Below are 15,301 nucleotides of genomic sequence, written 5' to 3' on the forward strand. Positions count from 1 at the left end.
ATTCCAAATATTACGAGAGACAATAACAGCCCATAATTAAGCAGCTACTCATAAAAGAATTGCATAAGCTATCTTTGTCTAGGAAGTGATGTAGGTCTTTAGAGACCAGCCTACAACTCCCGTAGTCTGCACACACACACACACACAAGAATCAGCCACAGAAATGGGGAAAAAAAAACAACAAACATGGAAAAATCAGTTCTCTAAAATCTCATTACATAGGGAAACTTGAGCTATTCTAGGGAATATCATAAGTATGGTTCTTACTCCTCTAAAATCTTTGAATATCAATCTACTTCACAGCAAATGCCATGAGTATACAAATTATGTGTCTTTATAACTAGTGGCAAAAGAGGGATTTCATATTCTCCTCCCATTTACGTGTAACCTTTGTCAAGACATAGCCTCTTCAGGCCTCAGATTTGCCACTCATTGAACACATTCTAATAATATCTATGTTAAACAGACATTTTTCTTCCCCCACAGAATAATACCCTGATCTCAAAATCTGTGGTCCTTAAATACAGGAAATTACCTTTGGATAGTCAGTTCTAAAGTATATCTTAGTTCTTCACTTAATGGAAGGATGGAAGGCCACTGTGCAAAAGAATATCTGTGTGTGGCCGGAATAGGGATCAGACAGGGATGGGAAAGGAAACGGCTCAGCCACCATGAGACCTAAATATTTCAGAGGTGACTCTGGATCTATATTTATTTATCTAGGAGTCTAAAGGCTATCAACATAAAGGGTTAGTTGTTCATACACAAAGCATGCACAAGACTGGCTAATGCAGAAACAAACATGCAAGTATAAAAAATAGAACACATCTAAGTGCTCCATCTGCTGTGGTCTCCAGTCTCTCTCTATTCTGCATCCCTGACTCCCAGCAAAATGCATTATGAAACATATATAATTTCTGGGGGTAAGGTATCATTAGCTTACAGCTGTGCTCCATCGGTTTGGCTCCATAAGTACTGCAGATGGGTGATGTGCATCTTGACATTGCTTTTGTCGCCATGGGTGATGTTGCTTGTAGTGCTGTTCCTCGACAGTCCATGCCAACTGGAGCACTCTGGGGTGGCAATTGAGAGCTGCAAGTCTGAAAAGTGCAAAGGGGATGAGAAAGAAAGGCAGTAGGCCATTGAAAATGCTGGTCATCTCCTGCTGTTAGGGGAAAAGTATGAAAAAACCAATAGTGAGAGGAGCTAACAGAATCACAGCCAGGGCTACCTTTTGTGGTTCCTGAGATCTATGGCAGGTTTCATTATCCAACTGAATGCAATAGAAGCAGGACTGACGTACTGGAGCCCTCAAGATTACAGAGGCACGTGAATATTAATAGTAATCAAAATATTGTGATGTGATATCAGTCAATGTATGTATTTTTTATTCTTACTGTGCTTGTAAAAAGGCACGGAGCTCTTATGTCATTATTTCATGCAGGGTAGTTTCCATTAAAACTAACGTGCCTCACTTTTAGACATTTCATCTTCTTAAGTAACAGTCAGGGAAAAGTCAAGCCGTACACGTTATTCCCAAACCTCATCATTTATCTTTTTAATGACACACAGCACCGTGTTAATGCTGTGAAGATACTGGTATAGCTTCTCTCTTAATGTGCACACTCTTCAGCACATATGAAATGAAAAAAACTAAAATAAAAAATGAGTCTGTATTCCTGATGATGAGCTGTGAGCAGCCATTCAAGGAAAATGGTTATTATTATTTTTTTTCATGCAGTTCCTGTTAAAATGACATCTTGATTGTTTATGTTCATCAGCTGTTCATCAGTTCAGCTCCGTTCAGCCTTCCAACCTCAAGTGGATCTAAAATTAATCTTGTCCTTTGCCTTACACGCACCATTTAACAGGGGTAAAGGCTTCACTAATAAAAAACAGGCACTTATTAATATAGCACCTCATGTTCAGATTATATTCTCATCAACATCCTTGTGTTGTGCTATGCATTATAACTGATTTGGACTTTGTAAGCGTCTACCTGTCTGCTGATGGTGCATAGATAAAACAGGCTACTGTCTGCCTACTTGCCTGTGAAGAGTGAGCCAGTAAATTCCCATTAAGTGATTTATTTAGCAGATTTGCTTCTGAACATGCACAGGGAGAGGATCAGCTAAACCAAGTGCTTTTGATTTCCATATCCATTCTGTGCAGAAATAACGACATTTCACTATGGCTGTTTCTACCACGTAAAGAGACTATGATGTTCCACCACAGTAATTCCCAATTATTTATTTGCAAGTGCAAATAATTCCCACATTTTCATCATACAGTTTTGCTGTTCAACCAAAACTAGAGCTATAAAAACAAGTACATGTCTCACATAATGCATGGCTGGCTTCAAAGATCTTTTTCTGATGTATCCTCACACTGACAAAAATGACACAGCTCCTCTAGGAGCCATGCCCTGATCCCCTATGTATGGCAGCACATCCATCAGGAACAGCCCAGAACAGACTCCAGAATGCAAATCTCATGGCCTGTGCTTCCAATCAGCAAGACAGGGGTCTATTGACCACAGTCAGTAACAAATAAACACAAAATCCAGTCAAGTCTGTTACAGTAATCCAAATATTCCTTGTCAATACTGCAGAAAAGAGAGAGGCATATTGTTCTTACTGACACAGCTACAGCCTACAGCTGAAAGAAGGCAGAACTGTGGTATGAGACCAAGCTCCCTATAGCATACTCAGATAAAGCCACAGCTGTGTAACAAAATTAACAGAACCGCAGAAAGGACGATCTCTCACCAAATTATCTGAAAAGCAAATTTTGCCAAAGATGTACATTTTTCAGCAATTTAGTTAGTTAAAATGACCGTGATGTCAAGAGAGCATGACTTCTGAAATGCGGTTTTCTTTTTTAAAAGAAAGTCAATATTTCACTGAAAATAAGAACAGGGCAGCATAGGAGGGCTGTTCAGCTTGTTACTTGTTCCGTTTGCTCCAGAGAAAAGCGAGAGTATCTATTCCTTTCTAAAATATCATTTTAATTGTGTTGCTAAGGAAACCAGTAACCAGTATAGTATTAACTCACAAAGCAGAGTTCAAAAATAATAAGATGAGGTTCTTACTTTACCCTGTTTAAATTTATCCATTTAAAATCAGAATTTTAGCTGTTAGTGGAAACTGTCAAATTACTTTGACACTAATTTATTTTTTACTACCCAGTGAAGCTTTTATTGTAGCAGTTCATAATGAAAATGGATAAAGACAGATGAAAACAAGTGTCCTAAAATTATCATAACCACTTGGGAGAAGCTCCTTAGTTTTGCCATAAGTCACTGTAAAATGCCTCAACATAAGACAAAACAATGGAAACCTGCCATTTCTCAAAGAAGCGAAGGTTAAGGAAATTCAGGACATAGGTCTTATTACTGAGATCTAAAAACAGGGCACTGGTCCTAAACTGCTCCACATTCTGCAGACCATCCTGTTTATACCTTAAGCATATCTACTGGGTTTCTGTTAGCACCCACCCTAGGAGGGAGGAAGCTCATCACAAAGGGGCTGGAAGAAGAAGAAAGGAAAATGAGAATCTCATGAGGCACTTGCTCCTTGGGTGAAGATGATTGATAGTACACCACCAGGCAGAGCTAATGAGGGAGTGACAGCTCCTTAATTTAGAATATCTACTAGTAACCAATGAATATAATTATCCTAATAATAAAGAGTCATTAGTAGCAGTGAATACTCAGATGCATCAGTTCTTACTGCAAGTATTATTACTCTTGTTACTGCTAAGAAGCATTAATAGTGTTGGAGTTGTGAATTTGTTAATCAACATTATCATCAATGAAAATCAGCTTGCTATGCCTTTACCATTTCTGGTAACTGACACGCTTTTCCATCTTGAAATCACTCTACAAGCTGTTGTTAATTAACAAGTGCTTTCAAAGACTGTAAATAACCAACACTGTAAACAACATTTCATGGTAGAAATGAGAGAGGCAAAGCAGTTGAGGTGTATCAGCCAGCTTGGGAAACCAAGTTACAAATTACTTGAGTCCCAACACTGTAGTCTCCTGTCCAGATTACTTTTCCTTTTTCAGATTAGATTTTCCTTTCCTAAAAGCACAGGCTTTTAAGATCAAGAGAAGAAGAAAAAGGAGATGTAGACTAGAAAAGAACATTTTTCCTTTTCAAGTAGCAGTACCTAAAGGGCTATGCAATCTACTGCTTTTTGTAAGAGAATCTGTTGGCTTTGCCAAAAGTACATTTTGCTGCTGCTGATCTACTATAAAGCAAAAGACTTAAAACCAGACACCCACTTTTTACTTTGGAAAAAAAAAATAAAATGAAAAAAATCATTGAAATTGTGGCTTGAAGAAGGCTTTTATCCTGATATCTCTGAAATATCCCACTGAAGACACTGCCAAACAGCACCACTTAACAAATCTCAACCTTAAAAGTCTCTTCTCAGTCTGCCCGGGGTGTTCTCTGTCCATTTCAGTGGGGAAGGGAGGCTCTACAGATTCTTAGCTGAATTCACACATTAGCCCTCTAACCACAGCAGTGGGTAAAACATAGTTCTGAGTTGGAGAACAGCTGGGCAGCATATGTGAACAAGAGGTATAAGAACCACCAAAGCAAGTCAACACCTCTAGATCAAAAAAAGTGCCCTTTTGTTACATGAACTGGTGGTAGATTTTGTTCTGTCACCTGCAATCTTTCAAAGTACCAAAGAAAACAGATCAGATGACAGTGACAGCAACTATGTTGGTATCTAATGAGACCTTTCAAACAATTTACACAGCTAAGATTTCTTGCTCCCTCTCCCCCATTTCCGGCTCCCAAGTTATTCACTTGTCTTTGGCTCAGATTTCTGGAGTGTAACATGAGATACAGCCCATGTGCAGTAAAGAATAACTGATTTAAGAGTTACAGCATGTGGCTGAGCATAAGTTTTACCAAATGCTAAAAGTACTTTTGGACAAATTAAGACCTCCTGGCACTCAACTAGGTCAGTATTTACGTGGCTGTGGCCGCTTGCATGGACAGCAGATGGAATGTGTAGGTCAGTCTGGACATGTGGTGATCTACAAACATAATAGATTCAACAGCAGAAGATCCCATTGGCTGAACTACGTGTTCTCTGGTTGAACTAAGTGACCATCCCTTAATTGAAAAAGAAAGCAGGATGAACAAGAATGATCAATGTTCTTTATCCTTTCTGTTATATAATCCTTTAATGATACAAGGGTTGTGATATAGTCTTGTTTATTAACTTTTTTAGTTTGATCAAGATCAAAGAGGCTATATTTTATACACTGAAAAGAAAAAACCCAAGAAAAGAAAACAACAGCAAAAATCATTGTCTCTGTGGGAAAAAGGTCATTTTGCTTCTAAAGTGCCCATCAACTGTCAGTTCTTTCAGAAACATTTCAAGAGCAATTGAGTGACCTTGAAAGCCCATGGCTGTGTAATGAAGCACAAGGATATAGAAGGGATGAAGCACGTAGAAAGTGCTATGCTTTGTTCTGAGAACATCATATCATTCATTTATTTCATACGGGCCATTGTAAGCTCAGCACATTAATATTTCCAGAGTCTTCATCCAATTGCTTTTCTTTTAAGCAGGAAAAATCTCACTTCAGAATACAAAAGGACATTGATCCTGGAAGTATATGGGAGACTTTCCATCTGAAATGTTCTGAACACCTTCCTCAGTTTTCATAGTGGCAATCTGTTTCTAACAGGATCTTGAAATTTCTAACACAGGAAAAAAAGAAATAATGACAGTCACCTCCTGTCAGTTCTCAGCAGTTTCTGACACAGTATTCATGAAGAAACTACAACAGGTCATTTATGCTTGCCTCTCAACTTTGCTCTCCAACATGACTTCTCAGTAAGTTAGAATGACTTCATATTGCTTTCTGTGCTTGGATCATCCATCTGTCTGACTGGTGTGGGCTGCTGGAGATCAAAGAGTGGACAGACTGCATTGCTACAAACGGTTCCCTTTCTGGTATTTACAGCTGGGCTCTTTTCCAGGCTTTGTAGATTTCTAAGGTGTGTTAAACAGCTGCAAAGACTGCTTCACATCAGGAGATGCTTAAAAAGCGTTCAGTCATAGGCAGACTCCTGAGCACATCCACAGGTAGGGCATTTTAATCAAAGCCCACTGTATAGTTCTTTTTGCTCAGCCGTGTGTAGCAACCTGCTCTAATCCGTGTAACCATTAAAGCAATGACTATTAAAAGTGCATTTGTTTCTTCCATTTTTCATTGCTGGTTTCAGAGAACTGATGACTTTCGAACTACCGCTTTTACATGACTTGAGGTCATTGCAGGCTTGTCACAAAAAGCAGATCTATGCCATTTAATTGCCTTCTGTTATCCATTTGACCTATCTGATGAAAAGACTCTGAAACTAAGATTAGTACTTTCCTAGGGCTTAGACATTATGCCTTGAGGTTGTTAAAGAAAGAGAGCCTTTAACACTTGGAGATTTACAACCTGTGCACTTTGAAAGGAGTGCCTCAAAGCAGGCACTGAACACTTGAAGGTAGCTAGGAGAAGTCCTGGCCCCAGTGAAGTGCTGGCAAAATCTTTATTGTCTTCACAGAAATGTGATTTCTTGCTTGATACTTAACACCCCTGTGATGACTTTGATGTGTTATAAGCTTCATTTGAGATGGACACATTTCTGCAGCTTCAACATCTCACTCACTACCGACTATCCTGCTGGCCTTGAAACTTCAAATTATTAGTAACTTCTGGAAGTGTAAGCAGTGGCTATCTAAAATGCATTTACTGTAGGGAAAAGAAAATAAAAAGTATAAGAAAGCAGATCTCGATGGAAAGGAGATGTACACTATGGGTTGAAATGTGCTGAAATCTGTGCTAAAAGCACCTGTAAAGTTTCAGTTATAAAGAAAACCAAATGATAACACAACATTGCAAAATACCTGTTGTTTATTTTTGCCTCTAAAAACATCAGCAAACACAGCGTCAGTTCAGATTAATCATTTACTATGTTCATTGCTTCTCTATTTTGGTTGAGTATACATAAAGTATCTTTGCTTCTTCATTTCTGATGCATTCTCACAGTTAAAAGATAAGGATTTCTCCATATTTTCCAAAAGTGTTTCTGCTATGTGTACCCTTCATTCCAGAACATAAGTTTACAGATAAGTTGTAAAACTGTAAAAGGTATCTCAGTGAATGTGCTGGCCAATTAGTATGTGATTAGGGCTCTGATTCTGGTAACACATTAGAAGAAGGCTAAGTGGGGCTTTCTGGACTCAAGGGCAAGCACCCAAGGGGGCGACAGCCAGCTGCAGCAGCTGGAAGCAGAGCACCAAAGGCTCACTGCAGCTGGACGGCATTTTTTATCAGCTTCCATGGGCCCCAGGACAGTGGCAGAGGAGGAGAAAAGCCATTTTTGCCTTCTATTTCATTAATTATATCAAATGGCAACATCATCCAAGACAAAGTGTAGAAAATAAAAGCATGTAAACAGTCTTGCCTGTGTGTGTTGCTTAATTCTGGCTAATGATGGGGACAGCAATATGATGTGTTTTAAGGCTGTTCTCTCCTGTTGCTTTTTCTACTCAACTTCAGAGCCAGAGTTACCCAGGGACACTAGGGACAAGCAGGGATGATTGGCCAGGCAGGGGGGAGTGAAGCTGAAAGCGGCTGGAACCTCAGTGAGCACCAGGCAGTAAATATGTCACATAGTGAAAGCACAGTCACACAGCTGGACTGTCTTGGCTCTACCTCCCACCCAATTTCATTAGGGTCATGTCTATCCACAAACCTTCTGTGTGATTAAAAATGTTGGCCAGCCCTGAAGGTGATCAAGGAGCATGCAAGGCTCACAGGCACTCATAAAATCTCTGCACTAGTGACACTAATAAAAAGAAACCCAGAAGGGAGGCATGCAGAAAAAGTATTACTTCAAAAAGAATCAGTGGTCTGGATGGGTAGAGAAAAGAGTTATGCATGGCACTGGCTGGGTACTGGATGAGATGAAGCAAGACATGCTTATGTGGAAAGAGAGACTATTCTGGCTCAGGAGGGAAACAGGAAAATATTCCCAGTGCTTTGTAGACAAAACCTGTCAAAGACAGTATTTGCTGTGCTTACATCAGGACGTCTTAGCTGTACCCTAAACTGAGGATGAGCCATTGGATTCACACTATGGATCTCAGTCCTTCCCATCTCTCAGTAGTTCCAGGATGTATCCTATCCCAGTTTGAACCCCACTTGAGGTGAGACATAGAGTCTGAACAACTGAAATCCCTCAATAGCCTCAAACCTTACAGGTTTGAGGTATTTGCTGGAAGTTTTTACTCATGGATCTCTGAAACAGATGCATCTTTTTCTGACCTAATAAATACCTGCCAGGAAAATTTCTTGGTCATTCAATAGCCATGCCAGAACTTCCTCATGACCCATGTATAATAAGCAGACACTGGGCATATGACTAAAAACTGAGCCAAATGTACTGTATAAGCAGTAGTGAAACCAATATTCCCAGTTTGAGCAGAAAGCCCTTATCTGTTACTTCTGTGTTGAATTTTAGGATCTATTACTATTTTTATACCGTGCTATATACATGTGCTATGCCGTGTGTCCATCATTCAGCAACTACTTTCATCTTCTCTTTCTCAATCTTATTTAACTATAAACATCCCAGTTTCTCCTCTAAAATAATCCTCCTTCAATCTGAATTCCCTGTCTGTATTTTTCTTTTTTCTCATATGCTTAGAACAAATTTGAATTTTCAGACTGATGAAAAGATTCTCCATTTAAGAGAAGAAGGAAAGAAAAGTACTGACCTGGTATTTTCTGTAATTCTTTTCCTTTGCAGCAGCCAAGCTGATATATGGAAATATGTGGAGGTTCAGACTCTCTTAAACATAAAGCCTATCAGTTTAAGAGTTACACAATATATATATTTTTAAAAGTCTAGAAATATCATCAGATAGAATATTTAGAACAATAACCTTTACTCTAGTGCCCACTGCTTAACAATATCAATGCCGTCATACTCACATTACATTCAGTAATCCCTTTCTCTCTTCCTTGCTGTCCCATATTCTTTTCTATGACTTAGTGTGTCTTTAATGAGATCACTTAATTAGAGCAACAACTTTATATTTTCACTTTTACAGGAAACTGCTTGATTCCTTGGGGAGCTGACTAAAGGACACACAGTAATAACAAACCAATGGTCCTCTTCAACAGGAATTGCAGAGAAGTTCTGTTGACTCAAGCACACAAGAATGAAAATAAGTGACTGATTTGAAAGGAAACAAGCCCTTATGTGGAGGAAATATTGAAAAACAAAACTGTTCTTTCCCCAAATAATTTTAGAACTGAGGATTAAACAAATCTTATTAGTTTGCACCTTTGCTGTTGTTGGGAAGAAAAGTGTTGCAGAGGATGCCAGCAAAAAGAATATCACTCCAATGTAAGGGAATAGGTAGTATCTGGTTCTACACAGATATTTACTTTAATTTTTGCCTTTTTGCCCCCTTACTGCCACACTGAAATCAAATGATTGAACTTCCTGGTTCTAATTTCACCATCTGTAGGTGAAATTAGAGTGGTATGTTAGATTTAGTAAGTTAGATATTGCACCTACATTTATCACAAACAGGATTTGTATCTGAATTAAGACACTTGCACCTTGAGGTCTGTTCCATTCAAAGATGAATCCTTCTCTGCCAGAGCCTCTATTCCTATTTCTGTGCATGGATATCATTGCAGACTATACAGTCAGTGCAAAGCTATTTCGCTAACCCTAAGTTTTGCTGGAACTAAATATTCTCCTGTAAAGTGCTGACTCTAAACTTTACCTCTGTTAATTTGGGGAGCTTAGATACCAAGTGTTAGATTTAGTTGTCCAAACACAGACACCTATTGCAATCTAGGATTCCATAGGATACCCACCTGAGCCTCCAGCTTCTCGTCTATAAAGACATGTTCTGTGCTAAGTCTGCCTATCCTACTGGGTGCCCTGGATCCCCTCCCCATGCTATCTCAAGTGTTGTGATACTTGCAGTGAAACTGTTACCTCAGCCCTTGACCATGTGCTGATGTGGAGACACCTAGATTTAAGAGATGACTTTCTTTCTACTTTAAAACAGTGCAATTAATTTTGGTAGACCTTTTTTTAAAACCAATAGCTAAGAGATGAGGAGCAAGCCTTTTTCAGTCTGACAGTACTTCAGCAGATGACCAGAATAAGCCTGTTACTGAGTGAGAAGGACTGTCAGAAGCTGCTGCTGAGCACACAAATCTACCTTCATTTCAAAGGCATTTCAGCATCGGCTAGATTTCTCTTTGGCAGGAAAGAACTAGTAGCACACATATGGAATAAAATGCTTACAAATTGCCTTTCCCAAAAGAGGAGAGAACACCAAACAGTCTAACATACGACTTACACACAGTGGCTTGTACCACAGTGTATGGGCAGCAGTGAAAATGTGCATATTTTAAAGGGAAAGCTCTCTGTGGTGAGTGCCTCTTCTGCTTGTGGTTTTGTGGCAGCTAAACAACAAAACTTCTGCAAATGACATTTCCCCAGATAGTAACCAGTGCTTTTTAAAAGCAGTCTGTTACAACATAAGTCATTATTTCCTTTCAATTTTTTAGAAAACTTCTCAGGTTTGCCTAAACCCAGCACTATATCAGTTTTATACATATATATATGCTTTCTCATTCACATTCCAGTGCAAGAGACCCAAGGCAGTATGCACCACTGAAGACATCTTTAAAACCCACTCAGTGTAATACGACTTCACTATAAAGAATTCTTGTGGGGCCTGGATAGATATTCATTATACTCTATGTTCCTTATAATCAGCTTTGACAATTCACCACATCAAGAAATTAGCAAAAGTCTGATTTAAAGGTATACTCAGTGTACAGTTCTTCATGGAGAACTCTTCAAATAAGTTTTAAATATTGATCAATCTTTAAATGAAACATTAAAAAAATAAATAAATAAAATAAAATAAAATAAAATAAAATAAAATAAAGAAGGAAAGAAAGAAAAGAAGGAAGGAAGGAAGGAAGGAAGGAAGGAAGGAAGGAAGGAAGGAAGGAAGGAAGGAAGGAAGGAAGGAAGGAAGGAAGGAAGGAAGGAAGGAAGGAAGGAAGGAAGGAAGGAAGGAAGGAAGGAAGGAAGGAAGGAAGGAAGGAAGGAAGGAAGGAAGGAAGGAAGGAAGGAAGGAAGGAAGGAAGGAAGGAAGGAAGGAAGGAAGGAAGGAAGGAAGGAAGGAAGGAAGGAAGGAAGGAAGGAAGGAAGGAAGGAAGGAAGGAAGAAAGGAAGAAAGAAAGAAAGGAAGAAAGAAAGAAAGAAAGAAAGAAAGAAAGAAAGAAAGAAAGAAAGAAAGAAAGAAAGAAAGAAAGAAAGAAAGAAAGAAAGAAAGAAAGAAAGAAAGAAAGAAAGAAAGAAAGAAAGAAAGAAAGAAAGAAAGAAAGAAAGAAAGAAAGAAAGAAAGAAAGAAAGAAAGAAAGAAAGAAAGAAAGAAAGAAAGAAAGAAAGAAAGAAAGAAAGGAAGGAAGAAAGGAAGGAAGGAAGGAAGAAAGAAAGAAAGAAAGAAAGAAAGAAAGAAAGAAAGAAAGAAAGAAAGAAAGAAAGAAAGAAAGAAAGAAAGAAAGAAAGAAAGAAAGAAAGAAAGAAAGAAAGAAAGAAAGAAAGAAAGAAAGAAAGAAAGAAAGAAAGAAAGAAAGAAAGAAAGAAAGAAAGAAAGAAAGAAAGAAAGAAAGAAAGAAAGAAAGAAAGAAAGAAAGAAAGAAAGAAAGAAAGAAAGAAAGAAAGAAAGAAAGAAAGAAAGAAAGAAAGAAAGAAAGAAAGAAAGAAAGAAAATGGATATACATTTTGTTAGATTAAGAACTATCTACCTTAGCTTTAGCCAAGCATCCAAAATTCAGGCATTTAATCCAGGGTGCTTGTCTAGGCTCCATTTGCAGTCAGTGGTGAGAGGTAATTGGTGATACGTGCACCTATAATTCAACCAACCTACTTGAAGGATAGAGTTTAAGATAAAATGTAGCAGTCTTTGAAGGTGCTCCCCTCTCTCCACTGACTTAAAGGCAGAAGCAGAATAATACAGCAGAAGACACCTAATTTCTAAATGGTTCAAGACGTGCGGTGAATCTTTGCACTAAGTATAGAATATATATAAAAGGAGAAAAATGCAAGGCAAGGTGAGGCTAGGCTCAACCTACAAATCTAATGTACTTCTCAGACAAACAAGAATTAATACTAATGGGATAAATGTGGTTATTTAAAAAAAAAGAAAGAAAAAAGAAAAAAGAAAAAAATAAAAAGAAAAAATCTTTCAAGTAGTTTATATAGTGAAGATCGATCATAAATCCAAAATAGCACTGATGCTGGATATTTAGTGATCTGAGACCAGAATGCACCCCTCCAAAATTTAAATAGACTTAATACAGTGCACAACAGTTTTGTTAGCTTCTATTTGAAGCTGAATTTCACCCATAGTAAATTAGAATTCTCTGGCAACTGTCCCATAACCTCCACACATTTCTGGTGGATGCTCTTAATATACAAAGGCTTTTTATCAGTAAACTATGTCTGGACTGCAACCAAACACCAACTCCTACTCCTTCTCCATGCCACAACATTTTTATAAAGCTGGAGAAACACACCATGTTGAACCCGGGGCTTTGAAGTCTAAACACCAATATACCATATGAACATAGAATAGTCCAAAAATAAGTTACTTATAGCCAAATTATTCCTGCAGCATGTAATGGCCAAACAATGCAATGTTTTACTGCACAACTACAGCCTGTATTTGACTGCTGTCAGAAACTGATTCCCATTCTTGTATCATTTTCATTGAGTTTATTCTTACATTTTTTATATTTTTTTTTTCTTTGCATTACTGACTAAAAATAGAAAGGAATTGAAAGCATGACGGTCTCATTTCACACACTTCCTATGATACCTACTAAATGACCTTCACCGTATATACATATTAGAGGAAATTAAGTTACCTGAAAAGGCTTTTGTTATCTGGCACAATCCCTCTTTACTGCAAAGGAAATACTGAATTTCTGGAAGTAGGTTTACCTGTATATGAAAGGAGAAGAGCTTTAATTATTTCATTCACAAAACAGCTTTTTTTTTTTTTTTTTTTTTTTTGCTTGATCCCCCAATGGCTTTGTGTTTAATTTATCAGGAAAATCCCATTAGTGTTACAATTTTGCCATCTCTGCGGCATGGGATAACAGATTAAATTAAAGCATGGGCTCTTCCTCCATGGCCATAAAACAATAACATTTCAGACATATGCCTCTTCTGCCTGGTTGCGGAGCCGACGCTCCTTCCTTGCCTACCTTTTTAGCTTGTGCAACTTCTCTTTGTTTTGTTGGTTATCAGTCTATGCCTTTCAGCGCACAGAAACCTTTTATGCCTTTAGAATTTCTATGTTTGGGTGCTGGGGTAACATAACAAAGGCACATTCAGACTCTGCAGCAAGAAACTGTGTTTCGCTGTCATAAGAACAAGTCCTCAGCAAGCAGTGTTAGTCCAAAATTTAATGTTATCCAGAAACACAGGCCATCTGGTTTAAGTCCCTGCTGTGCTGCAGACTTCCTTATGGAACTTAGACAATTCCTTTGATCACCTTATACCTCAGTTATCCATGTGCAAAACTTCTGGACATTGCAGAGTGTTGTGAAGACTGTTACATAAGGATCAGGTACAGAAGTAATGCAGTGAGTGAGTAAAAGGCAATTTGGAGAAGTCTGAGAGGTTTTATGATCTGAGATCTGAAATCATAGCATCTGTATTTCTAGCTAACTGGACCTGCTATAAAAATTATGTTCTGGATACAATGAGACAGGGCATCCTGTCTTCAGCGGACACACAGAAGCGTTCTCAGAATGTACTTAATACCTGAAATAAATGCTTTTCAAAAGTAGCTCTATTTCTCCCAGTCTCTCAGTTCAGAGTCTCGCTGCTACTATCTATCTGTGCTGTTTTACCCGAATCATAAGACAAGATGCATCTACGATTTGTCCACCTTTTTTCAAACAATGACCTCAGTTTATCACTTATATATTTCACCAGTAGGCCAGGCATTTACCTATCTAATCTAAATTGTACCCACAATATTGTCAAGATAAAACAAACAAGCAAGCAAGTGGACAGACAAGCAAATAAATCCTATCACTGCTGACGCTTTGCACTATGAGTAAGCAGACTGCTGTGTCAGAGCAAAGAACTTCCATCAAGGCTTTGGAGGGTGACACCGGTTCAGCTCACACATTGTAGGTGCACTGTCACAGTTTGGAGAGGTGCCTGAATTATGTTGACAAGTAGTAACTGCGTTAGATAAAACTCAGGAGTGACACAAACTGTGAAGCCTAAACTAGTCAAGCTTCATCTCCTGCTTGTTTTATTATTTTAAACTATTGCCTACATTTTTTAGTTGTTTCTCCTCATTCCTAAGTTTTATTTTTCCAATGGATTACTTGTTTAAGGTTCCTCTGACTTCTGTAGCTGCTTTTGCTGCCAGACCCTCACTTTGAGGCATCCAAAAATGCAGAAGTTCAAAACAAGGAAGAGCAAAATCTGACACCAAACAGCTTTAATTCCATTTATATTGAAATCCCTACATCCAAAATAACATGTTATGTTCAAATGGGAAATTGCTTTTGGTCTCTGAACGACATATAAAATGAAATGCTGATATGCAACAAGTATTTTTCAGTAGACTCGAAAAAAAAAAGTATTGAACCAGTTCAATCATTCTGCTGCAGTGTGAAAGGGAAATCAGATACATTTCTTTTTGTGAGTGGGTGCTGAAAAATTGGGTTACCCACTTGCCCTCATTTCCACAACAGAATCTCATACCTTCTGGAATAACTCCAGTTGATGCAAGTCATCTCTCTGAATGCAGCTAGTATCATCCTTTGTGGAAGATAAGCAGATCAGAAGATCCCAAGGGCTTATGCTACCTATTGGGAATGAAAAGAACCAAACTGAGAAAGAAGCCATCATGCAATTACTACTTGAATTAAGTACTTAAAGCAGAATCCTGAGGAAGAGTAAATCATTGGATTGCTGAGTACGTTAACAGCTACATATGGCAAAGGACAAAATGACATTTAACTACCAAGCTTTGGATCTATACTTAGGTGTTTCATAGCTAGCACCTCTGGTTATATCTGAGACAATTCCTGATGCCTACAGATGTCCAGTCCCCTGGTGTCTGACCTGAGATGAAAGAAATCATCTATTTAGCATTCAGAAATTAAGAAGTTGAACAACGTGGCGTTGCTTGAAGTTAG

The 15,301-nt window shown here is 38.2% G+C and overlaps 1 protein-coding gene across 8 annotated transcripts in view; it reads right to left on the reverse strand.

Annotated features, from left to right (window-relative positions):
* CPED1 (cadherin like and PC-esterase domain containing 1) overlaps positions 1–15,301 on the reverse strand; it is a 136,718-nt gene that overhangs the window by 91,891 nt on the left and 29,526 nt on the right. For 6 of the 8 annotated variants that reach the window (XR_014938454.1, XM_085526071.1, XM_085526118.1 and 3 more), the window contains 3 exons: positions 14,865–14,968; positions 13,001–13,076; positions 944–1,100 (listed from right to left, as the gene is read on the reverse strand). Coding sequence is in view for 7 of the 8 variants with exons in the window: in XM_085526071.1 (XP_085382197.1) it covers positions 944–1,100; positions 13,001–13,076; positions 14,865–14,968 (337 nt within the window). In the remaining variant the exon portion in view is untranslated. The remainder of the gene's footprint in view (positions 1–943; positions 1,101–13,000; positions 13,077–14,864; positions 14,969–15,301) is intronic. The other 2 variants (XM_085526213.1, XM_085526280.1) reach the window with 1 other exon arrangement.

This window comes from Coturnix japonica, chromosome 1 (genome assembly GCF_054131305.1).
Source record: "Coturnix japonica strain WE chromosome 1, WE-NBRP24, whole genome shotgun sequence".
NCBI classification, from domain to species: Eukaryota; Metazoa; Chordata; class Aves; order Galliformes; family Phasianidae; genus Coturnix; species Coturnix japonica.